Source organism: Ranitomeya variabilis, chromosome 1, assembly GCF_051348905.1.
Source record: "Ranitomeya variabilis isolate aRanVar5 chromosome 1, aRanVar5.hap1, whole genome shotgun sequence".
Taxonomy (NCBI): Eukaryota; Metazoa; Chordata; class Amphibia; order Anura; family Dendrobatidae; genus Ranitomeya; species Ranitomeya variabilis.
The window spans coordinates 50,394,458-50,418,771 of record NC_135232.1 but is presented as its reverse complement, the minus strand read 5'-3'; the positions used below and the strand labels follow the sequence as shown (position 1 = coordinate 50,418,771).

Below are 24,314 nucleotides of genomic sequence, written 5' to 3'. Positions count from 1 at the left end.
AGAGATTAAGGAGAAAATACAAGTATAAATTTTTCGGTCCACCTCATATCTCTATACTAAAGTCTACAGACACGTGTCTCCCCTTTGAGAAAGCTGGACCGCGAAACGCGCGTCAGGGGTGCCAGGGAGTTCGTGGGATTTACCTCTCTCCATGGGTAAGCATTTATAATTACACCGGTGTACCTTGCATTTGGCTCTATTGCAACTAACATTATGTGACTATGTATCTGATGATATACCATGCCTCTTGCATTGTGCACACTGGTATATATACTGAGCTTCTACCATGGTATAATATATTATTGTTCTGTGTTCCCATGAACTTTCTGCTGTACCACTAGTTTGTTCCTTGGATTGTTCCTGTGTTTTATGTACCATATCTACATGATTTAATTGTTCTTTTGTATCTATTTAATAAACTGAGTATTTTATAATGATTTGTGAGATTTTGTGCTTACTCCGTTTTTCTGTTGTTCTGGAGCTCCCTATATACAGTATGATAGCCCACAGCTCCCGCTATATACAGTATGATAGCCCACAGCTCTCTATATACAGTATGAAAGCCCACAGCTCACCAAAATACAGTATGATAGCCCACAGCTCCCGCTATATACAGTATGATAGCCCACAGCTCCCTATATACAGTATGATAGCCCACAGCTCCCTATATACAGTATGATAGCCCACAGCTCACCAAAATACAGTATGATAGCCCACAGCTCCCGCTATATACAGTATGATAGCCCACAGCTCCCTATATACAGTATGATAGCCCACAGCTCCCTATATACAGTATGATAGCCCACAGCTCCCCATATACAGTATGATAGCCCACAGCTCCCTATATACAGTATTATAGCCCACAGCTCCCCATATACAGTATGATAGCCCACAGCTCCCTATATACAGTATTATAGCCCACAGCTCTCTATATACAGTATGATAGCCCACAGCTCCCTATATACAGTATTATAGCCCACAGCTCCCCATATACAGTATGATAGCCCACAGCTCCCTATATACAGTATTATAGCCCACAGCTCCCTATATACAGTATGATAGCCCACAGCTCCCTATATACAGTATGATAGCCCACAGCTCCCTATATACAGTATTATAGCCCACAGCTCCCCATATACAGTATGATAGCCCACAGCTCCCTATATACAGTATTATAGCCCACAGCTCCCCATATACAGTATGATAGCCCACAGCTCTCTATGTGCACTAGTGTTTCTTGATGATTAGAGACAGAAGCAACCGGATGAATCCTGAGTGTACAGGGAAATTATCAGACTCCACCAAATGCAGCAAAGATGATTGGACGACACTTCACAGGACAGATGGACAATGACCCAAAGCACCAGTTCTCAGCCCCACCGAGCAGCATTTCACATGACTAAAGCACCACTCCAGTGTTTTTGTTTCTTGCTCTGCTGGAGTGGTGCTTTACATGTAAGTCCCGTTTCATACTCACCTTCCGACGTTTTCGTCTGTTTTCGGTCGGTCTCCGGTGAAAAGTGACCTGCTGTCAGCTCCAGTGTTTCATAGAGCAAGTCGATGAGAGTCTTGTTCTGGCCTCACTGACTTGTATTGAGAGCTTACATGATGATGATGTAGCCTCTGATTTTTGGCCTGTCAGAAGCTATTATCGCAAGATGGAGCCGCGGGATCGGAGTGGTGGCGAAAAATGGTGGACGCCAGAGGGTGAATATATGACCAGTATGACCGGAGGCAGGGGACTTAGATTTAAAGCACCACTCCAGTGCTGAAAAACAAACAAACGCTGGAGTGGCGCTTTAAGACAAAAATGAAGGCCGAAAGCTCCACAAACAACAACGGACGTCGGCTGCAGTGAAGGCGGCAAAGCTTCACAAAGGAGGAAACCAGCCATGGTGACGTAGGATGGAACAAAAAAGTGACCTGTAATACAAACACATTTGTAAATATATTAAAATAATAGTAAAAGCATAAAACTCCTAATCTCCCTCCATTTCTCGTCCCAAAAATAAAGAAATAATACAATGCAGATGTCTGCGTCTGTAAACGTCCGATCTATGAAATGATACGTTTTTCAGTAAATTATACGGTACAATGAACGGCGTCATTCCAAACTACAACTCATCCTGCCCCAAAAATAAGCCTCAAACGTTTATGTGGATGGAAAAACAAAAAAAATGATGGCTCTTGGAAGAAGAGAAGAAAAAAGTAAAAGAGCAATAATAAAGAAAAGTCCCGGTGTGAACAAGGAGCTGCGATAGTTATACGTCTGGGATTATTTGTTGCGTGGTACTAACTAACAGCTAGAAATCAGGCTTGGTTGGCGCAATGGTTGGCAAAATGGCCGCCGCTTTTCACGTGCACAGCTCTTCTCGCGAGATTTGGTGGCGCAATACCGCTCCCAGAATCCTTTGCCAGCCCTCTTCCTGCGCGGCCTGAGGTGAGTGAGACATGGCTGGTGTGAGCGGCTCCGGGATCCGGCCTCTATCTCCGCCATCCTGCCCTGAGTGTGGCTGCGCGGTGCTGGGGTGTGAGAGGAACGTGTCCAGGTGCGGGGCGCGGCGGTATGAGGGGAGGCCGGCGGGATGGAGGCTTCACCCGGGCAGGGGCCTGTGGAGAGGCCGGGGCTGCGGCCTGTAGGCTGGGTGTAGTGCGGGTAGTGGTGCTCTGTGGCCGGGGAGGACTACTGCTCCCAGCATTGTATATATATACATGGTGTGTGCAGGGAAGACTGGTGTGATGTAAGGACTGGTCTGTGCCCGGGAGGTGGAGGCTGCTGTGTGCCCCCTGCCCGGGTCCTGTACGGTGCTGGCACTGCCAGGATTGTGGCCTGTGCCCCGGACTGACCACCGCTGTGTGCCCCCTGCCCGGGTCCTGTACGGTGCTGGCACTGCCAGGATTGTGGTCTGTGCCCCGGACTGAGCGCTGCTGTGTGCCCCCTGCCCGGGTCCTGTACGGTGCCGGCACTGCCAGGATTGTGGCCTGTGCCCCGGACTGACCACCGCTGTGTGCCCCCTGCCCGGGTCCTGTACGGTGCTGGCACTGCCAGGATTGTGGTCTGTGCTCCGGACTGACCACCGCTGTGTGCCCCCTGCCCGGGTCCTGTACGGTGCTGGCACTGCCAGGATTGTGGTCTGTGCCCCGGACTGACCACCGCTGTGTGCCCCCTGCCTGGGTCCTGTACGGTGCTGGCACTGCCAGGATTGTGGTCTGTGCCCCGGACTGAGCGCTGCTGTGTGCCCCCTGCCCGGGTCCTGTACGGTGCCGGCACTGCCAGGATTGTGGCCTGTGCCCCGGACTGACCACCGCTGTGTGCCCCCTGCCCGGGTCCTGTACGGTGCTGGCACTGCCAGGATTGTGGTCTCTCCACCAGACTGACCACCGCTGTGTGCCCCCTGCCCGGGTCCTGTACGGTGCTGGTACTACCAGGATTGTGGTCTGTGCCCCGGACTGACCGCCGCTGTGTGCCCCCTGCCCGGGTCCTGTGCGGTGCTGGCACTGCCAGGATTGTGGCCTGTGCCCCGGACTGACCACCGCTGTGTGCCCCCTGCCCGGGTCCTGTACGGTGCTGGCACTGCCATGATTGTGGTCTGTGCCCCGGACTGAGCGCTGCTGTGTGCCCCTGCCCGAGTCCTGTACGCTGCTGGCACTGCCATGATTGTGGTCTGTGCCCCAGACTGACCGCTGCTGTGTGCCCCCTGCCCGGGTCCAGTACTGTGCTGGCACTGCCATGATTGTGGTCTCTGCACCGGACTGACCGTCGTTGTGTGCCCTCTGCCTGGGTCTGGTATCGTCCTGGCACTACCATGATTGTGGTCTGTGCACCCGGCTCAGGACTAAAGTCTGGTGCTGGATCTGCAGTGCTGGCACCTCTCTGCCCAGGTATCCTTTGGCGGCGTCCTCTACATGTGGGGTAGGTGTGTGCATGTACAGCCGGGGCACCCGAGTATAACTGATGTTTGCTCCAATCACAGCAGGCTGACCGCCTAAGTGCCGTAGCTAACAGGTTGCGAATTGGGGACTGTTCTCATTTCTGATGCACCCGTGCTCAGTGATGTTGGGGCGTCTATGGCATTGTTACCATGTGGGGGAACTCTGCTGAAAGCCCCCCTGTGTCAGCCATGTTTGTACATCTGCGTGTCGCTGGGCTTCAGGGCAGATCATAATATTACACTATGAGCCATAAAGTATTAGTGTTTTGTACAAGTGCTCGCAGGGTCAAGTCCTCCAGAAAACTGATGAAAATGCTTAAAAGATGGAAAAGGGGCGCAGTCAACCAAGGACCCACATAAACCTGCAGCCGGTGCACCCGGATAAACCTCATGTATAAGGAGTTGTGGGGGGTCTGCTGTATTGGAGCCCCCTATTAACCAGCGTTAACTGGATGTACTCGTCCTTGTTCTGCATTTTTGGCTCTAGCTGTGGACACCCCTGTGTTGTGAGCTCTGCTTGCCCCTGAGCTTTTATGGTTGAACCATGACAAATATCGGGGTGTTCTGCTGTGGTGGGGGGTCGTGGGTACCATTTAGGACTCACAGCTGCCGTGATGACTTCTTAGGACACCTTTGGAAATATAAATGAAAATAACTCTGAGATCTGAGTGGCTGTGATACGTGCTGTGCCGTCTGCTTATAATGACGCTGCTTTACAAAATCTAAATGTATGTTGTTGTTATTCCTTTCCTCCAGGTAAAATCTCAAAATGGTCCGCTACTCACTTGACCCGGAAAACCCCACAAAATGTAAGTGACATTTTATTCAGCGGCATATAGATCATTGCTCCCGGGGTGTTTTGGAAGTACCACTACCAACATGCTGGGAGTTGTAGTTTCTCATCACATGTTGGAGGTTAGTAGAGTAACAGTGACTTCTTGCTTGTTTTCCTGCAGCATGCAAGGCCCGGGGCTCCAACCTGCGAGTGCACTTCAAGGTAAGCACACGGCATCTTCAGTTCATGCTCCTTTGCTGCGGTGATGTTTTCTTAGGACACCTTTGGATTAACCATGAAACCAATAAGAATTCTGAGCAGCAAATGTGCGTTGTGTGTTTAATTACTGCAACTTATCAGACATTTGCAGGACTTGTATGGGATCTAAACATTTATTGCAGTCATACACATTAGATGGCTGTCGGCCGGACGATGCTGTGTCCTCTATGAAAAAGCCTAAAGACTAACGCAGTGTTCCCCAACTCCGGTCCTCAAGAGCCACCAACAGGTCATGTTTTCAGGATTTCGTTAGTATTGCCCAGGTGATCACTGCATTACCTGGAAAGGCAAGAATTCCATCACCTGTGCAATAATAAGGAATACATGACGTGTTGGTGGCTCTTGAGGACCGGAGTTGGGGAGCACTGGACTAATGCGTCGGCCGACGGCTTATCTCTGGGAGAACAATGCGAATGGAAGTCTGAGATCGGACATGTCCCATCGACATCTCTATCAGTCGCCCAGCCCACTCATATACATTAGACCGTCGATATTGGCAGCTGACATTAGTCTAAGGGTAGGTGCACACGTTCAGTAATTGGCAGCACTTTGGACGCAGCACATGTCTGCTACGCCCAAAGCGATGCCGCCTTTTGAACCCAGGTGAATCTGCATGTGTTCACTGAACTGTGCGGATTCACTGCATCCAAAACATTGTACGGGTGAAATTTATCTTGCGGAGACTCGCGTCTCTGCAAAATGAATAGACGTGCTGCGGTCTGGAGGGACGCGTCGCATGTCCTTCTCTGCGGGTGTCTGTTGACAAATAGTGGCCATGGGATTCCTTGGAACTTCCATCCACTTCTCTGTAACAGCTGGATGCTGCGGGTTGGACGCTGCACAAATATGCAGCGTCCAACCCGCAGCGGTTACTGACCGTGTACACCTACCTTAATATGTACGGGGGCTTTAAGCCTCTACGTTGTTAAGGTTTATTTAAATGGGGGATAGGTTGCTGTTAAACCCCTGGTGGCGACTTTTATATTCCATGGAAACAAGGTTCAGTTTGTTAAAATCCATTTAGTCAGGAGCTGCCCATACACAGTTTGGTGGCTGATGCCAAAATTGTCTGGTTCTGACGGCCTGTGTGTTTGTCCAGGGTTAGGGGAGCACCAGTTTTAGTACATCTTCTCCATTGTGTCCTTGGTCACACACGGTCGGTTCACATTTTATGGTTTACTTTTCATTATTTTCCAACCTTATAGAAAAATAAAAAATTCCAACATATGCCACTGTGTGCCCATACAATGGCATAAATCGGAGGCTTCTTTCAAAGCTTTATTTTTGGGGAATACTCATGACATGTACCTCCTACAAAACAGACCATTCTACATGTATGAGTTTGTTTAGGGCTTTTGTAGACTGGAAGTGAAGGTACATTACGGGCTTGCAGCATACAGTGTGGGCCTACAAGACGCAAATATGGCTTTCTCCTCCTCCTGATGTATTGCAGAGCCAAATGGACATGATTTACATGTCTGTTATCTGGAGTGGACCAGGAATTAATGGCTGCCTTACTCATGAGCCCTCAATGCTGATATTTTTGATTATATAGCAGGCACTCTCATTGGCTTAAAGCCGCCTGACATTGTTAACCTTTCTGATGGCCATCATGGGTAATGTTGCATTTGCATAGTTCTGTATTGATGTAATAGATTGGATGTGATACATATATTTTCTCTTTGCAGAACACTCGGGAGACTGCTCAGGCCATTAAGGGCATGCACATACGCAAGGCCACCAAATACCTAAAGGATGTAACTGTGAAGAAGCAGTGCGTTCCCTTCCGTCGTTACAATGGAGGTGTTGGCCGTTGTGCTCAGGTCGGTATAACTAGGGGAGTACTATGGCTCTCCCGATCCTATAGTACAGGTTTTGCAGTAGGATCGCCCTGTGGTGGATTTGTTTAGGAGTTGCAGTGATGACTATCTTAGGACACCTTTGGAATAACCATGAAAATAACTGATGTTCTGAGCAACTCCAAAAGTTACTTATCTGATGTGAACTTTCCACAGTGGTGAAACCTGCACAAAGTGGCATCCATCATAATGGGGAATTGTGGTGGATGTACTGCAGATTTAGAGGGGTTGTTCACTTTTTGTGGAAATTTTAAAAAAATAAAATAAAAAATAAAGAGGAAGACGTAACCCCTTTCTGATGGGCGTAATAGTACGCCGATGTCGGACTACCCCCCATTATAAGGGTTTTACATTAATACATATAGCGTCTGTGCTCGATGCAGTGGTGTTGTTGGTGAGTGCATCCTCCTGTGTCTCCTCAAATTATTGGTGGAGACACTTGAACCTCATAAGTTACGAACAGTCACTTGTCAGCAGGCAGCTGCCGATTACGATTTACTAATTGCAGATTTATTACCTTTTTTCTTATGTCTCTTCCAGGCCAAGCAGTGGGGCTGGACACAGGGACGTTGGCCCAAGAAAAGCGCAGAATTTCTCCTGCACATGCTGAAGAACGCAGAGAGCAATGCAGAACTGAAGGTGAGCCGTGCTTAGAATTTGTCAATCTGCAGTGTAAGGTTTCGTTCACACTAGTATCGCGGCGGCGCCACCTTAGCTTCCAATTTTCAAAGGCAGAGAATGCGTTGGAGTTTTAATTTTGATGGAAAATGTTAACAAAAAATCCAATCGACCCTATTATAGTCAGTTGGGTCCGTTGGGAGCTGTGTCCGCCATGTGAATAGTTTCCTGCACGAATTCTCTTTGCGTCTGATATGACATCCGCTGTGTTTTTTTTTTTGTTTTTTTTTTTAATTTTCACCTCTTACAATGCAAATAATGAAATCTGCAGGAAATCCTAGACATTTTTCGGCCCCGTGTAAACGTGCCCTTGCCGTATCATGTCTTTTTTTTTTTTTTCATCCCTACTTTGTCCATGTTACCAGAACCAAATTTTGGTCAGTGAGTGAATACTGGCGGCAATGATGACCATCTTAGGACACCTTTGGAATTAAACATGAAACAAACCTTTGTTCTGAGCCCCCAGTGTCTACATGTTATGTTCCGTTTCTGGTCTTACCTTTCCTCATACTATAGATGCAGGTATAGTACTTGTTGTGTAATCCATTTTATTATTATTATTTTTTTTTTCTTCTGGTTCCCAGGGGTTGGATGTCGATTCTCTGGTCATTGAGCACATTCAGGTGAACAAAGCCCCCAAGATGCGCAGGCGAACCTACCGCGCTCACGGCCGCATCAACCCTTACATGAGCTCTCCCTGCCACATCGAGATGATTCTGACCGAAAAGGAGCAGATCGTCCCCAAACCAGAGGAGGAGGTCGCTCAAAAGAAAAAGGTGAGACTTGGGTAATCCGCCACCTTGCTGCCGTGTAGTTCATTATTGGAATGAGTCAGATCTAGAAGACCCATAAGTTTCAACTTTTAGATTAGAAATCTATAGTTTCCCTTTATGGCAGCGGATTAATTGGCATACAGTTGTAGTTTCAATAACCTGAAGACCGCTCACATGTAGCTTGTCCTGGTGAGATTGATGTACACACTATGAAAATCCAGGTTATGGAGTTGTCTCACTGATATTAAAATTGGTCAGCTTAATAACCAGATTTTGCACTCAGTCAGCACATCAGCCTCATCAGGTCTAAGATCGATTTTTTTATTTTTTTTTTATCGATTTTGTATTGTGAAATCTGGTCACCAACACGCAGGATAGCTGCCGATCATGCACGTGTCTCAGCTGCTCTGTGGGGTCGTGACGTGGCGGCACCATTCATCTCCCCTGCTGAAGTGAGCAGCGATAGATAACCATTTTAAGCAGCACTTTGCATCCCCAGAAACCCCCAAACCGCCCCCATGTTTGTTCAATGTTTAATACACTTTAAAAAAAAAAAGCTCTTTTTGGCAGATCATTATTTTATCATCCTAAAATAGTTTTTATAACTTTGCTTTCAATATGCTGATTGGTGTGCGCTGTTTTCTTCAAACTGATTGTCTCACTAGTAAAGTTTTCATGCCCCTATGGGGGTTATTACTTCACCTTAGTGACATCCCCTCCCTGGCTTCATTTGCGCACTGCCTATGCCCTGGGAGGCAGCGATAACGCAGCACTCAGCCATTACCGCCGGCTCCGCAAATCTCGCAGTTCGCCATGTTACATAGTTACATAGTTATTGAGGTTGAAGGAAGACTTTAAGTCCATCTAGTTCAACCCATAGCCTAACCTAACATGCCCTAACATGTTGATCCAGAGGAAGGCAAAAAAAACCCATGTGGCAAAGAGTAACTCCACCATGGGGAAAAAAATTCCTTCCCGACTCCACATACGGCAATCAGACTAGTTCCCTGGATCAACGCCTTATCAAGGAATCTAGTGTATATACCCTGTAATATTATACTTTTCCAGAAAGGTATCCAGTCCCCTCTTAAATTTAATTAATGAATCACTCATTACAACATCATACGGCAGAGAGTTCCATAGTCTCACTGCTCTTACAGTAAAGAATCCGCGTCTGTTATTATGCTTAAACCTTCTTTCCTCCAGACGTAGAGGATGCCCCCTTGTCCCTGTCTCAGGTCTATGATTAAAAAGATCATCAGAAAGGTCTTTGTACTGTCCCCTCATATATTTATACATTAAAATAAGATCACCCCTTAGTCTTCGTTTTTCCAAACTAAACAGCCCCAAGTATAATAACCTATCTTGGTATGGCAGACCCCCCAGTCCTCTAATAACCTTGGTCGCTCTTCTCTGCACCCGCTCTAGTTCAGCTATGTCTTTCTTATACACCGGAGACCAGAACTGTGCACAGTATTCTAAGTGTGGTCGAACTAGTGACTTGTATAGAGGTAAAATTATGTTCTCCTCATGAGCATCTATGCCTCTTTTAATACATCCCATTATTTTATTTGCCTTTGTAGCAGCTGCCTGACACTGGCCACTGAATAGGAGTTTGTCATCCACCCATACACCCAGGTCTTTTTCATTGACGGTTTTGCCCAGAGTTTTAGAATTAAGCACATAGTTATACATCTTATTACTTCTACCCAAGTGCATGACCTTACATTTATCCCCATTAAAGCTCATTTGCCATTTATCAGCCCAAGCTTCTAGTTTACATAAATCATCCTGTAATATAAAATTGTCCTCCCCTGTATTGATTACCCTGCAGAGTTTAGTGTCATCTGCAAATATTGAAATTCTACTCTGAATGCCCCCTACAAGGTCATTAATAAATATGTTAAAAAGAAGAGGGCCCAAAACTGACCCCTGTGGTACCCCACTGCTAACCGCGACCCAGTCCGAGTGTGCTCCATTAATAACTACCCTTTGTTTCCTATCCCTGAGCCAGCTCTCAACCCACTTACACATATTTTCCCCTATCCCCATTACTCTCATTTTATGTAACAACCTTTTGTGTGGCACCGTATCAAAAGCTTTGGAAAAGTCCATATATACTACGTCCACTGGGTTCCCTTGGTCCAGTCCGGAACTTACCTCTTCATAGAAGCTGATCAAATTAGTCTGACATGAACGGTCCCTAGTAAACCCGTGCTGATACTGGGTCATGAGGTTATTCCTCTTCAGATACTCCAGTATAGCATCCCTTAGAATGCCCTCCAGGATTTTACCCACAGTAGAGGTTAAGCTTACTGGCCTATAATTACAGAGTTCAGTTTTTGCCCCTTTTTTGAATATTGGCACCACATTTGCTATACGCCAGTCCTGTGGTACAGACCCTGTTATTATGGACTCTTTAAAGATTAAAAATAATGGTCTATCAATGACTGTACTTAATTCCTGCAGTACTCGGGGGTGTATCCCATCCGGGCCCGGAGATTTGTCAATTTTAGTGATTTTTAGACGCCGCTGTACTTCCTGCTGGGTTAAGCAGGTGACATTTAATGGGGAATTTTTATCACTAGTCATTTTGTCGGCCATGGGATTTTCTTTTGTAAATACTGATGAAAAAAAGTCATTTAGCATATTGGCTTTTTCCTCATCCTCATCCACCATTTCACCCAGACTATTTTTAAGGGGGCCAACACTGTCATTTTTTAGTTTCTTACTATTTATATAGTTAAAGAATATTTTGGGATTATTTTTACTCTCTCTGGCAATGAGTCTCTCTGTCTCAATCTTTGCTGCCTTGATTTGCTTTTTTTTGCATGTTCTGTGTCACCGCTGCCTCCCTGGGCATGTGTAATGCACCGATGAAGCCAGGGAACATACACCCAGCTTTGTAAGGGAGGCAGTGGTGACGCAAATCATGTCACTCACGCCCACAGGGATGTGTACAAGTGATTAGTGGGACCATGAAGGACCTGTATACAAGACTATTATCGGTATAACCTGGAAATATCGGCGGGTTCAGCCAACTATTGTGTACGGTGCGGTCACTGATATCAGGAAAGATGTCCATCGCACATGGCTGAGTTCAGGCAGCTGATTGCATTGTAGTCCTGAAGATAAGCTGCCGGCCAACTTGTCCTCTGGTGGCTTAAGGTACCTTCACACTCAGCAACTTTACAACGAGAACGACAACGATCCGTGACGTTGCAGCGTCCTGGTTAGCGATCTCGTTGTGTTTGACACGCAGCAGTGATCTGGAACCCGCTGTGATATCGCTGGTCGGAGCTAGAAGTCCAGAACTTTATTTGGTCGTCAGGTCGGCGTGTATCGTCGTGTTTGACAGCAAAAGCAACGATGCCTGCAATGTTTTACATGGAGGTAACGACCTGTGAGAACGATAAGTGAGTCACCGTTACGTCACTGGATCGCTCCTGCATCGTTCTGGAGCTGCTGTGTTTGACATCTCTACAGCGACCTAAACAGCGACGTTGCAGCGATCGGCTCGTTGTCTATATCGCTGCAGCGTCGCTGAGTGTGACGGTACCTTTACTCCTAGAGAGTACAAGAACGATCGGATAAAACATTTAGTATAGCGGTAGCTTTAGTCTGGGGGCAAAAACAGACCCAGGACTGGTCACCCGCTAATTGGCATATTACAGGCCAGGTTATAAAAACAAGTTGATGGTGACAATAATATTAAAGGAGCTTGTTTGGTAGTGTATTGAATAAAGACACAGGGCTGTTTCTAGGCCTGGGGAAGCTACAGGTTCCCTCTAACTTACACCTGATTGCTGGAAAAGGGTTGTGGCTAAGCTTAAACACATTTTTGGATTTTTTAATTTTTATTTGTTTACTATGATTTGGATTGACGCTCCATAAAGTAATCTGCACACAGTCTTTTTGCTGAGTTATCATAGCTGAAAGATACTGCTGCAAAAATTCTTTGAAAATCTAAGGGGAAAAAATACTAAATTGTGAATGGTTAATCAGTCAGCAGATTATCAGTTTACACAACTGAATTCATCTGGATTTACAAATCTGAGCGCGGAGCGGCCTCTGGTCCCCGAACTCTACAGCCCCCATACATGCCTGTCACATTTGGGCCGGGTAGCCGGCCTATGCATCTCGGTCTCGCTGTTGTGATTTAACTACATCTTACAGCCAGCTCTGCACGGTGATATATGATGGATAAACTACAAACCCGTGCAATATTACATCGGCCGCTGTGAGGATTGTGTGCGTGAATTGGTTCCACTGTGGATAACACCCTGGGTTTTATTGCTGCCAGTTTTCGGCGTGAATGTCTCTCAATTAGTGATTATTTGATTTGCGACAAATTCATCAAACTATTTGTGCTTTTATTCAAGTTATCTTTTGCTATGTTTTTTTTCTTTTACATTAATGATATGCAATTTTTTTTCTTTTTTAACAACTTGGAAAAGTTGGCACAACTCTGATCCACATGAAGTGAATTAGTTTTGCGGCATTTTTGTGAAACATACGACTTTTCCTGCAACCAGTTAAAAACTGGAAAAAAAAAAGGATAATTTTGTGCTCTGTGCGAAATTCATGAGTTGTGTGCGCCCTTTTGATGAATTTGGTGCCAAAAAGGTCTGCAATAACTACAGGTAAAAAATAGAAAACCCCACAAATGATTGCTCGATCTCTTCAATATCTTAGGCCGGTTTCACACACTAGCGTTTTGCATCCGCAGCGTAGGGCTGCAGACTTCTTACCTTCAGATCTGCACGCATCATGCTTACCTATCTTTTACATTGTGTACGCAGAGACATGAGTGCTCATGCTCTGTATGCGGATGCGTCCCTGTGTGACGTTTTGCCGTGCCCGCTGAGCGCAACATGTCAACATTAAAACGTTGCATGGGGACGCATCCGCATACAACTCATGACGCTGTGTACACAATGTTAAAGATAGGTACGCAGGCGCATGCGGATCTGAAGGTAAGAAGTCCGCAGCCCTACGCTGTGGACGCAAACGCTAGTGTGAAACCGGCCTTAATGCAGGTTGCAAAGGAGAGTATGAAGTGTCTCTGGAGCTGAGCCTGCTTCATACACCGTAGATACCGGCTGTGTGACGTGGCCGGTATCTGCAGTGACTGGAGCTTGCTCCGATTGCTGCAGTTTAACCATTTAAATGCTGCTGTTAAACTCTGCCATTGGCATTTAAATGATCTCATTGCTTGTGTGAAACATACCCCAAAATATCAATAAAAATGTCAGCTGAGGGTGCAAAGAAGCAAGCCACAGTGACCTGTCTGAGATGTATGCTTGCTGTCAGTGAACGGTAACATTCTTACTCGCATCCAAAGGCTGAAGAGGACCCCTGTGGCCATAATGTGGGCACCGCTCCTGTGCTGGCATGATCACCGGCACATATTATGGTTTATTGCATTTTTAGACTCCTTATGTAATAGGATCTCATGGGGTGGGGAAGATATCCTGCTTGTGAAGTGACTGGGTGGGAAATTAGTCCTAAATGATCCCTGGCACCTCCTGTGAGTACTGGCGGCGATGATGACCATCTTAGGACACCTTTGGAATCAAACATGAAACAAATCTTTGTTCTGAGCTGCCGGTATTCACACGATCAAGTAATTGTCCTGCCTGGAGAGGACGGGGGATGCTCGCGATACCAAAACATACGACCTCCGTGTGGTGCACACACGTCTTGTGAAGCCGTCCAGAGCATCAGCTATGGGTGGTGGGCACAATGTTTGACATGACTGATGTTGTGGATTAATAGTTAATGAATTTTATTGATATATTTTCCTTTTTTATATTGCAGATCTCTCAAAAGAAGCTGAAGAAGCAGAAGCTCATGGCTCGGGAGTGAAAATAAAATGTACAGAAATAAAGTGTCGTCCTTCTCAATCCAGCATCTGTGTTTTGTTGCCACTTTCAACACTTTGCACCAACTTATAGTCAGTGTCTGCGTCCTAGGAGGGAAACAGGGGCTGCGGTTCTAGTTTTCCTATAGTTGCAGCACAATGTGCACATTACAGGCTGGTTTTATGCTGACTTCATCTATTACATTTAGAGAAGAGTGAAATCCTGAGAGAATTGAGGTGCAGTTATCAATCTACAAGCAGAAACTATCCGCAACCTGTAGGAAACCAATTTGAGAGAGACTCTGACGTTTATTCCAGCCGCCTAGTAGTGCCAGGTACGATGACGGCAGAAAAACAGACGGGCTGTCGGGGTTTCATCAGTGGTCATTGCTTGGAGGGCTATTTATACAGGTGAAAAATAAAAATCTAATCTCTTGCGGCTTCTATCTTCTGCCTCTGCCGCAGACAGGCTTACATTGAACATAGACATTCTGTGCTGCTTCTATAAGAAACTTCCATAAAGTCACATTTTCTACATTTGCGGAGGCTCCAAAGCTTTTTTCCTCTTTTTAAATGAAATAAAATTCCTGAAACTTGCTGAGATCTTGGGTGCCTCCTTGAATATCAGAAGCAAGTGCTAAAGTGTATCGTTGTTCCTTTCTTGCAGCTTGTGAACCCGTCCTTGGGCTCGGAGTGTCTTTATAAATGTGCTCTGTTCTCCTGGGGCTTGTGACTGGAGATGAGCGAATATGTTCAGCTCCCTCCTTTATAGCTATAGCGCTTACCGAAGAAGCTGCAGAGGGATCCTGGATACCTGCAGCGCTCCGACGCTGCAGCTGCATGTGTTGTGACTGTGAAGCAGTTGCTGAGCTGGAAAGCTGATCAGCCGGAGCGATCCAGGAAGCCGGGTTCCCTCTCCGCAGCTTCTTTGGGAAGTGCTATAGCTTGCCGAATAAGGAGGGAGCCGAACATATACGCTCATCTCTACTCGTGACCGCATACATGCACACACTTACACACAGGCACAATACATTGCTTCACACAATAGAGCAGAGGGTTCAACGGAGCGATTCTCTATCTGTGGCTGTAATGACGTATAGTAACCACACGCACAAGTTTTCAGGTCAGAAGTGTTGGTTGGCCAAGACCCTCATTGCTGAAAGGATAGTAGCGTCCGGCCAACTGCTGTATCATGCGTGTCGTCAGCACTAACTATATATGTTCCTCATCTAATGAGCTGAGGGCCACGGGGGAGAGCCGCTGTCGGCCAAAGGGCCGCGGGGGAGAGCCGCTGTCGGCCAAAGGGCCGCGGGGGAGAGCCGCTGTCGGCCAAAGGGCCGCGGGGGAGAGCCGCTGTCGGCCAAAGGGCCGCGGGGGAGAGCCGCTGTCGGCCAAAGGGCCGCGGGGGAGAGCCGCTGTCGGCCAAAGGGCCGCGGGGGAGAGCCGCTGTCGGCCAAAGGGCCGCGGGGGAGAGCCGCTGTCGGCCAAAGGGCCGCGGGGGAGAGCCGCTGTCGGCCAAAGGGCCGCGGGGGAGAGCCGCTGTCGGCCAAAGGGCCGCGGGGGAGAGCCGCTGTCGGCCAAAGGGCCGCGGGGGAGAGCCGCTGTCGGCCAAAGGGCCGCGGGGGAGAGCCGCTGTCGGCCAAAGGGCCGCGGGGGAGAGCCGCTGTCGGCCAAAGGGCCGCGGGGGAGAGCCGCTGTCGGCCAAAGGGCCGCGGGGGAGAGCCGCTGTCGGCCAAAGGGCCGCGGGGGAGAGCCGCTGTCGGCCAAAGGGCCGCGGGGGAGAGCCGCTGTCGGCCAAAGGGCCGCGGGGGAGAGCCGCTGTCGGCCAAAGGGCCGCGGGGGAGAGCCGCTGTCGGCCAAAGGGCCGCGGGGGAGAGCCGCTGTCGGCCAAAGGGCCGCGGGGGAGAGCCGCTGTCGGCCAAAGGGCCGCGGGGGAGAGCCGCTGTCGGCCAAAGGGCCGCGGGGGAGAGCCGCTGTCGGCCAAAGGGCCGCGGGGGAGAGCCGCTGTCGGCCAAAGGGCCGCGGGGGAGAGCCGCTGTCGGCCAAAGGGCCGCGGGGGAGAGCCGCTGTCGGCCAAAGGGCCGCGGGGGAGAGCCGCTGTCGGCCAAAGGGCCGCGGGGGAGAGCCGCTGTCGGCCAAAGGGCCGCGGGGGAGAGCCGCTGTCGGCCAAAGGGCCGCGGGGGAGAGCCGCTGTCGGCCAAAGGGCCGCGGGGGAGAGCCGCTGTCGGCCAAAGGGCCGCGGGGGAGAGCCGCTGTCGGCCAAAGGGCCGCGGGGGAGAGCCGCTGTCGGCCAAAGGGCCTCTGCAGTTCCCCTCCTTTCAGCAATCAAAGCTAAAGTGAAAAGTTTTGTGACCGTTCAGTTATTCATGAAAGGTCACAGCTCAGCCAAGTTCCGTCAATCCAAGAATATGTCGTCTTGAGGAATCCAATTAAGTAAAACTCCTTCCATATGAAAAAATAAGTGCAGTTACTTTGTGAGTACCTTACCTGTATTGTGCTCCAGAGCTGCACTCTCTACTCTGCTGGTCCAGTCACTGTGTACATAACACTGCTCAAGAAAATAAAGGGAACACTTAAACAACAGATTATAACTCCAGGTGAACCAAACTTCTGTAAAATCAAACTGTCCATTTAGGAAGCAACACTGATTGACAATCAATTTCACATGCTGTTGTGCACATGGAACAGACAACAGATGGAAATTATTGGCAATTATCTGGACACACTCAATAAAGGAGTGGTTCTGCAGGTGGGGACCACAGACCACATCTCAGTACCAATGCTTTCTGGCTGATGCTTTGGTCACTTTTGAATGTTGGTTGTGCTTTCACACTCGTGGTAGCATGAGACGGACTCTACAACCCACACAAGTGACTCAGGTAGTGCAGCTCATCCAGGATGGCACATCAATGTGAGCTGTGGCAAGAAGGTTTGCGGTGTCTGTCAGCGTAGTGTCCAGAGGCTGGAGACGCTATCAGGAAACAGGCCAGTACACCAGGAGACGTGGAGGGGACCGTAGAAGGGCAACAACCCAGCAGCAGGACCGCTACCTCAGCCTTTGTGCAAGGAGGAACATAGCCAGAGCCCTGCAAAATGACCTCCAGCAGGCCACAAATGTGTATGTGTCTGTACAAATGGTTAGAAACCGACTCCATGAGGATGGTCTGAGTGCCCGACGTCCACAGATGGGGGTTGTGCTCACAGCCCAACACCGTGCAGGATGCTTGGCATTTGCCCCAGAACACCAGGATTGGGAAATTCGCCACTGGTGCCCTGTGCTCTTCACAGATGAAAGCAGGTTCACACTGAGAACATGTGACAGAGTCGGGCCCTGGGTTCCTCCTAATACAGGACAATGCCAGACCTCGTGGCTGGAGTGTGTCAGCAGTTCCTGCAAGATGAAGGCATTGAAGCTATGGACTGGCCCGCCCGTTCCCCAGACCTGAATCCGATTGAACACATCTGGGACATCATGTCTCGCTCCATCCACCAACATCATGTTACACCACAGACTGTCCAGGAGTTGGCGGATGCTTTAGTCCAGGTCTGGGAGGAGATCCCTCAGGAGACCATCTGCCGTCTCATCATTTCCTTGTCTTGAGGCATTTCCACTGAAGTTGGATCAGTGTCATGATCTCCATGGCCAGAGAACTAGCATAAGCCTCAATAGGAACAAGCTCTTGGAAGATGTAACTGTACTGACCATGAACTAAACCTACCGCATCATCTAGAAGTAGCCAGGTAGCATGTCCTACTTTTTATCCCTATATGCCCAGCGCCGGCCGGAGAACTAAATAATGCTAGCAGAGGGAAATATAAGACCTGACTCACCTCTAGAGAAATGCCCAAAAAGGAGACAGAAGCCCCCCACATATATTGGCGGTGATATGAGATGAAACAACAAATGCAGCAGGAAAATAGTTTTAGCAAATTTGAGGTCCGCTTTCTAGATAGCAGAAGACAGAAAGCATACTTTCATGGTCAGTAGAAAACCCTAACAAAACACATCCAGAAATTACTTTAGGACTCTGGCATTAACTCATAATACCAGAGTGGCAATTCCTGATCAACAAGAGCTTTCCAGACACAGTAACGAAACTGCAGCTGTGAACTGGAACCAAAATACAAAAACAAAACATGGACGAATGTCCAACTTATCTAGTAGATGTCTGGGAGCAGGAACAAGCACAGAGAGGCTTCTGATAACATTGTTGACCGGCAAGCATCTAACAGAGAAACCAGGTTATATAGCGACACCCAGATCTAATCAGAACAGGTGAACAGGGAAGATGATGTCACAAGTTCAATTCCACCAGTAGCCACCGGGGGAGCCCAGAATCCAAATTCACAACAGTACCCCCCCCTCAAGGAGGGGGCACCGAACCCTCACCAGAACCACCAGGGCGATCAGGATGGGCCCTATGAAAGGCACGAACCAGATCAGAGGCATGAACATCAGATGCAGTGACCCAAGAATTATCCTCCTGGCCGTATCCCTTCCACTTGACCAGATACTGGAGTCTCCGTCTGGAAACACGGGAGTCTAGGATTTTTTCCACAACGTACTCCAACTCACCCTCAACCAACACCGGAGCAGGAGGCTCAACGGAAGGCACAACCGGTGCCTCATACCTGCGCAATAACGACCGATGAAAAACGTTATGAATAGAAAAGGATGCAGGGAGGTCCAAACGGAAGGAAACAGGGTTAAGAATCTCCAATATTTTATACGGACCGATGAACCGAGGCTTAAACTTAGGAGATGAGACCCTCATAGGGACAAAACGAGAAGACAACCACACCAAATCTCCAACACAAAGCCGAGGACCAACACGACGGTGACGGTTGGCAAAAAGCTGAGTCTTCTCCTGGGACAACTTTAAATTGTCCATCACCTGCCCCCAGATATGATGCAATCTCTCCACTACCGCATCCACTCCAGGACAATCCGAGGATTCCATCTGACCGGAGGAAAATCGAGGGTGGAACCCCGAATTACAGAAAAACGGGGACACCAAAGTGGCAGAGCTGGCCCGATTATTGAGGGCGAACTCCGCCAATGGCAAAAAAGCAACCCAATCATCCTGGTCAGCAGACACAAAACACCTCAGATATGTCTCCAGGGTCTGATTAGTCCGCTCGGTCTGGCCATTAGTCTGAGGGTGAAAAGCAGACGAAAAAGACAAATCTATGCCCATCCTAGCACAGAATGCCCGCCAAAATCTAGACACAAATTGGGTTCCTCTGTCAGAAACGATATTCTCAGGAATACCATGCAAACGAACAACATTTTGAAAAAATAGGGGCACCAACTCGGAAGAAGAAGGCAATTTGGGCAGGGGAACCAAATGGACCATCTTAGAAAAACGGTCACACACCACCCAGATGACAGACATCTTCTGAGAAACAGGCAGATCAGAAATAAAATCCATCGAGATGTGTGTCCAAGGCCTCTTAGGAATAGGCAAGGGCAACAATAATCCACTAGCCCGAGAACAACAAGGCTTGGCCCGAGCACAAACGTCACAAGACTGCACAAAGCGTCGCACATCTCGTGACAGGGAAGGCCACCAGAAGGATCTTGCCACCAAATCCCTGGTACCAAAAATTCCAGGATGACCTGCCAATGCAGAAGAATGTACCTCAGAGATGACTCTACTGGTCCAATCATCAGGAACAAACAACCTATCAGGCGGACAACGATCCGGTCTATCCGCCTGAAACTCCTGCAAGGCCCGCCGCAGGTCTGGAGAAACGGCTGACAAGATAACTCCCTCCTTAAGAATACCTGTGGGGTCAGAGTTGCCGGGTGAATCAGGCTCAAAACTCCTAGAAAGGGCATCCGCCTTAACATTCTTAGAACCCGGTAGGTACGATACCACAAAATTAAACCGAGAGAAAAATAATGACCAGCGCGCCTGTCTAGGATTCAGGCGCCTGGCGGTCTCAAGATAGATCAAATTTTTGTGGTCAGTCAATACCACCACCTGATGTCTGGCCCCCTCGAGCCAATGGCGCCACTCCTCAAACGCCCACTTCATGGCCAAAAGCTCTCGATTCCCAACATCATAATTCCGCTCAGCGGGCGAAAATTTACGGGAAAAGAAGGCACAAGGCCTCATCACGGCGCAGTCAGAACTTTTCTGCGACAACACTGCCCCAGCCCCGATCTCAGAAGCGTCGACCTCAACCTGAAAAGGAAGAGTCACATCAGGCTGACGCAACACAGGGGCAGAAGAAAAACGGCGCTTAAGCTCCTGAAAGGCCTCCACAGCATCAGGGGACCAATTAGCAACATCAGCACCCTGTCTAGTCAAATCGGTCAATGGCTTAACGACATCCGAAAAACCAGAAATAAATCGACGATAAAAGTTGGCAAAGCCCAAAAATTTCTGAAGACTTTTAAGAGAAGAGGGCTGCGTCCAATCACAAATAGCTTGAACCTTGACAGGATCCATCTCAATGGAAGAGGGAGAAAAAATATATCCCAAAAAGGAAATTCTCTGAACCCCAAAAACGCACTTAGAACCCTTGACACACAGAGAATTAGACCGCAAAACCTGAAAAACCCTCTTAACTTGCCGGACATGAGAGTCCCAGTCATCCGAAAAAATCAGAATATCATCCAGATACACTATCATAAATTTATCAAAAAAATCGCGGAAAATATCATGCATAAAGGACTGGAAGACTGAAGGGGCATTAGAAAGACCAAAAGGCATCACCAAATACTCAAAGTGGCCCTCGGGCGTATTAAATGCGGTTTTCCACTCATCCCCCTGCCTGATCCGCACCAAATTATACGCCCCACGGAGATCAATCTTAGAGAACCACTTGGCCCCCTTTATGCGAGCAAACAAATCAGTCAGCAACGGCAATGGGTATTGATATTTAACCGTGATTTTATTCAAAAGCCGATAATCAATACATGGTCTCAAAGAGCCGTCTTTTTTTGACACAAAGAAAAAACCGGCTCCTAAGGGAGATGACGATGGACGAATATGTCCCTTTTCCAAGGACTCCTTTATATATTCTCGCATAGCAGTATGTTCAGGCACAGACAGATTAAATAAACGACCCTTTGGGTATTTACTACCCGGAATTAAATCTATAGCACAATCGCACTCCCGGTGCGGAGGTAATGAACCCAGCTTGGGTTCTTCAAAGACGTCACGATAATCAGACAGGAACTCAGGGATTTCAGAGGGAATAGATGATGAAATGGACACCAAAGGTACGTCCCCATGAGTCCCCTTACATCCCCAGCTCAACACAGACATAGCTCTCCAGTCAAGGACTGGGTTGTGAGACTGCAGCCATGGCAATCCCAGCACCAAATCATCATGTAGATTATACAGCACCAGAAAGCGAATAGTCTCCTGGTGATCCGGATTAATACACATAGTCACTTGTGTCCAGTATTGTGGTTTATTATTAGCCAATGGGGTGGAGTCAATCCCCTTCAGAGGAATAAGAGTCTCCAAAGGCTCTAAATCATACCCACAACGATTGGCAAAGGACCAATCCATAAGACTCAACGCGGCGCCAGAGTCGATATAGGCGTCCGTAGTAATAGATGACAAAGAGCAAATCAGGGTCACAGACAAAATAAATTTAGACTGTAAAGTGCCAATGGGAACGGATTTATCAAGCTTTTTAGTACGCTTAGAGCATGCTGATATAACATGAGTAGAATCCCCACAATAGAAACACAACCCATTTTTCCGTCTAAAATTCTGCCGCTCGCTTCTGGACAGAATTCTATCACACTGCATGTTTTCTGGCGTCTTCTCAGTGGACACCGCCAGATGGTGCACTGGTTTGCGCTCCCGCAGACGCCTATCGATCTGAATAGCCATTGTCATGGACTCATTCAGACCCGCAGGCACAGGGAACCCCACCATAACATCCTTAATGGCATCAGAAAGACCCTCTCTGAAAGTAGCCGCCAAGGCGCACTCATTCCACTGAGTAAGCACAGACCATTTACGGAATCTTTGGCAGTAAATTTCAGCTTCATCTTGCCCCTGCGATAGGGACATCAAAGTTTTTTCTGCCTGAAGTTCCAAATGAGGTTCCTCATAAAGCAAGCCCAAGGCCAGAAAAAACGCATCCACATTGCGCAACGCAGGATCCCCTGGTGCCAATGCAAAAGCCCAATCTTGAGGGTCGCCGCGGAGCAAGGAAATCACAATCCCAACCTGCTGTGCAGGGTCTCCAGCAGAACGAGATTTCAGGGACAAAAATAACTTACAATTATTTCTAAAATTCTGAAAGCTAGATCTATTCCCTGAGAAGAATTCCGGCAAAGGAATTCTCGGCTCTGATACCGGAGCATGAACAACAAAATCTTGCAAACTTTGTACTTTCGTGGCGAGATTATTCAAACCTGCAGTTACACTCTGTAGATCCATTATAGACAGGTGAACATAGAGCCATTCAAAGATTAGAAGGAGAGAGAAAAAAAAGAAAGACTGCAGCATAGACAGACTGGCAAGTGATCCAATTAAGAGCACACTCACAACTAGAGAAAAAAAAAAAAAAATTCTCAGCAGACTTCTTATTTCTCTCCTTTCTCAGCCAAGGATTTTAACCCTTTAGTGGGCCGGTCAAACTGTCATGATCTCCATGGCCAGAGAACTAGCATAAGCCTCAATAGGAACAAGCTCTTGGAAGATGTAACTGTACTGACCATGAACTAAACCTACCGCATCATCTAGAAGTAGCCAGGTAGCATGTCCTACTTTTTATCCCTATATGCCCAGCGCCGGCCGGAGAACTAAATAATGCTAGCAGAGGGAAATATAAGACCTGACTCACCTCTAGAGAAATGCCCAAAAAGGAGACAGAAGCCCCCCACATATATTGGCGGTGATATGAGATGAAACAACAAATGCAGCAGGAAAATAGTTTTAGCAAATTTGAGGTCCGCTTTCTAGATAGCAGAAGACAGAAAGCATACTTTCATGGTCAGTAGAAAACCCTAACAAAACACATCCAGAAATTACTTTAGGACTCTGGCATTAACTCATAATACCAGAGTGGCAATTCCTGATCAACAAGAGCTTTCCAGACACAGTAACGAAACTGCAGCTGTGAACTGGAACCAAAATACAAAAACAAAACATGGACGAATGTCCAACTTATCTAGTAGATGTCTGGGAGCAGGAACAAGCACAGAGAGGCTTCTGATAACATTGTTGACCGGCAAGCATCTAACAGAGAAGCCAGGTTATATAGCGACACCCAGATCTAATCAGAACAGGTGAACAGGGAAGATGATGTCACAAGTTCAATTCCACCAGTAGCCACCGGGGGAGCCCAGAATCCAAATTCACAACAGATCAGCCTGTAATTTGATTTTCCACTTTGAGTTTGAGCATCATTCCAAATCCAGACCTCCGTGGGATAGTCATTTTTATTTACATTAATAATGCTTATGTTTTATTGTTCTGAAAACATTCCACTATGCAATGAATAAAGATTTGTAACTTGAATATTTCATTTAGTGATATCTACTATTCTGCTGGTACACTCACTGTGTACATACATTACATTACTGATCCTGAGTTACATCCTGTATTATACTCCAGAGCTGCACTCACTATTCTGCTGGTGCAGTCACTGTGTACATACATTACATTACTGATCCTGAGTTACATCCTGTATTATACCCCAGAGCTGCACTCACTATTCTGCTGGTGCAGTCACTGTGTACATACATTACATTACTGATCCTGAGTTACATCCTGTATTATACCCCAGAGCTGCACTCACTATTCTGCTGGTACACTCACTGTGTACATACATTACATTACTGATCCTGAGTTACATCCTGTATTATACTCCAGAGCTGCACTCACTATTCTGCTGGTGCAGTCACTGTGTACATACATTACATTACTGATCCGGAGTTACATCCTGTATTATACTCCAGAGCTGCACTCACTATTCTGCTGGTGCAGTCACTGTGTACATACATTACATTACTGATCCTGAGTTACATCCTGTATTATACCCCAGAGCTGCACTCAGTATTCTGCTGGTGCAGTCACTGTGTACATACATTACATTACTGATCCTGAGTTACATCCTGTATTATACTCCAGAGCTGCACTCACTATTCTGCTGGTGCAGTCACTGTGTACACACATT

At 47.6% G+C, this 24,314-nt stretch overlaps 1 protein-coding gene and 5 non-coding genes across 6 annotated transcripts; all 6 read left to right on the top strand.

The window, feature by feature from the left end:
* The first annotated feature begins 4,538 nt into the window (after positions 1–4,538).
* Positions 4,539–4,605, top strand: LOC143797464 (small nucleolar RNA SNORD58). The gene has a single exon (XR_013220488.1). It is a non-coding gene; the product is annotated as a small nucleolar RNA SNORD58 (small nucleolar RNA).
* Positions 4,606–4,656: 51 nt separating this feature from the next.
* RPL17 (ribosomal protein L17) lies at positions 4,657–14,202 on the top strand. Its single transcript, XM_077283476.1, has 6 exons — positions 4,657–4,741; positions 4,889–4,929; positions 6,675–6,809; positions 7,386–7,484; positions 8,108–8,299; positions 14,117–14,202. Exons 1-6 carry the CDS (start codon positions 4,702–4,704, stop codon positions 14,162–14,164), a joined length of 555 nt encoding a protein of 184 aa, XP_077139591.1. The 5' UTR covers positions 4,657–4,701; the 3' UTR covers positions 14,165–14,202.
* Positions 4,965–5,029, top strand: LOC143797460 (small nucleolar RNA SNORD58). Its single transcript, XR_013220485.1, has one exon. It is a non-coding gene; the product is annotated as a small nucleolar RNA SNORD58 (small nucleolar RNA).
* LOC143797459 (small nucleolar RNA SNORD58) lies at positions 6,900–6,965 on the top strand. Its single transcript, XR_013220484.1, has one exon. It is a non-coding gene; the product is annotated as a small nucleolar RNA SNORD58 (small nucleolar RNA).
* LOC143797463 (small nucleolar RNA SNORD58) lies at positions 7,920–7,986 on the top strand. The gene has a single exon (XR_013220487.1). It is a non-coding gene; the product is annotated as a small nucleolar RNA SNORD58 (small nucleolar RNA).
* LOC143797462 (small nucleolar RNA SNORD58) lies at positions 13,838–13,904 on the top strand. The gene has a single exon (XR_013220486.1). It is a non-coding gene; the product is annotated as a small nucleolar RNA SNORD58 (small nucleolar RNA).
* Positions 14,203–24,314: the final 10,112 nt, after the last annotated feature.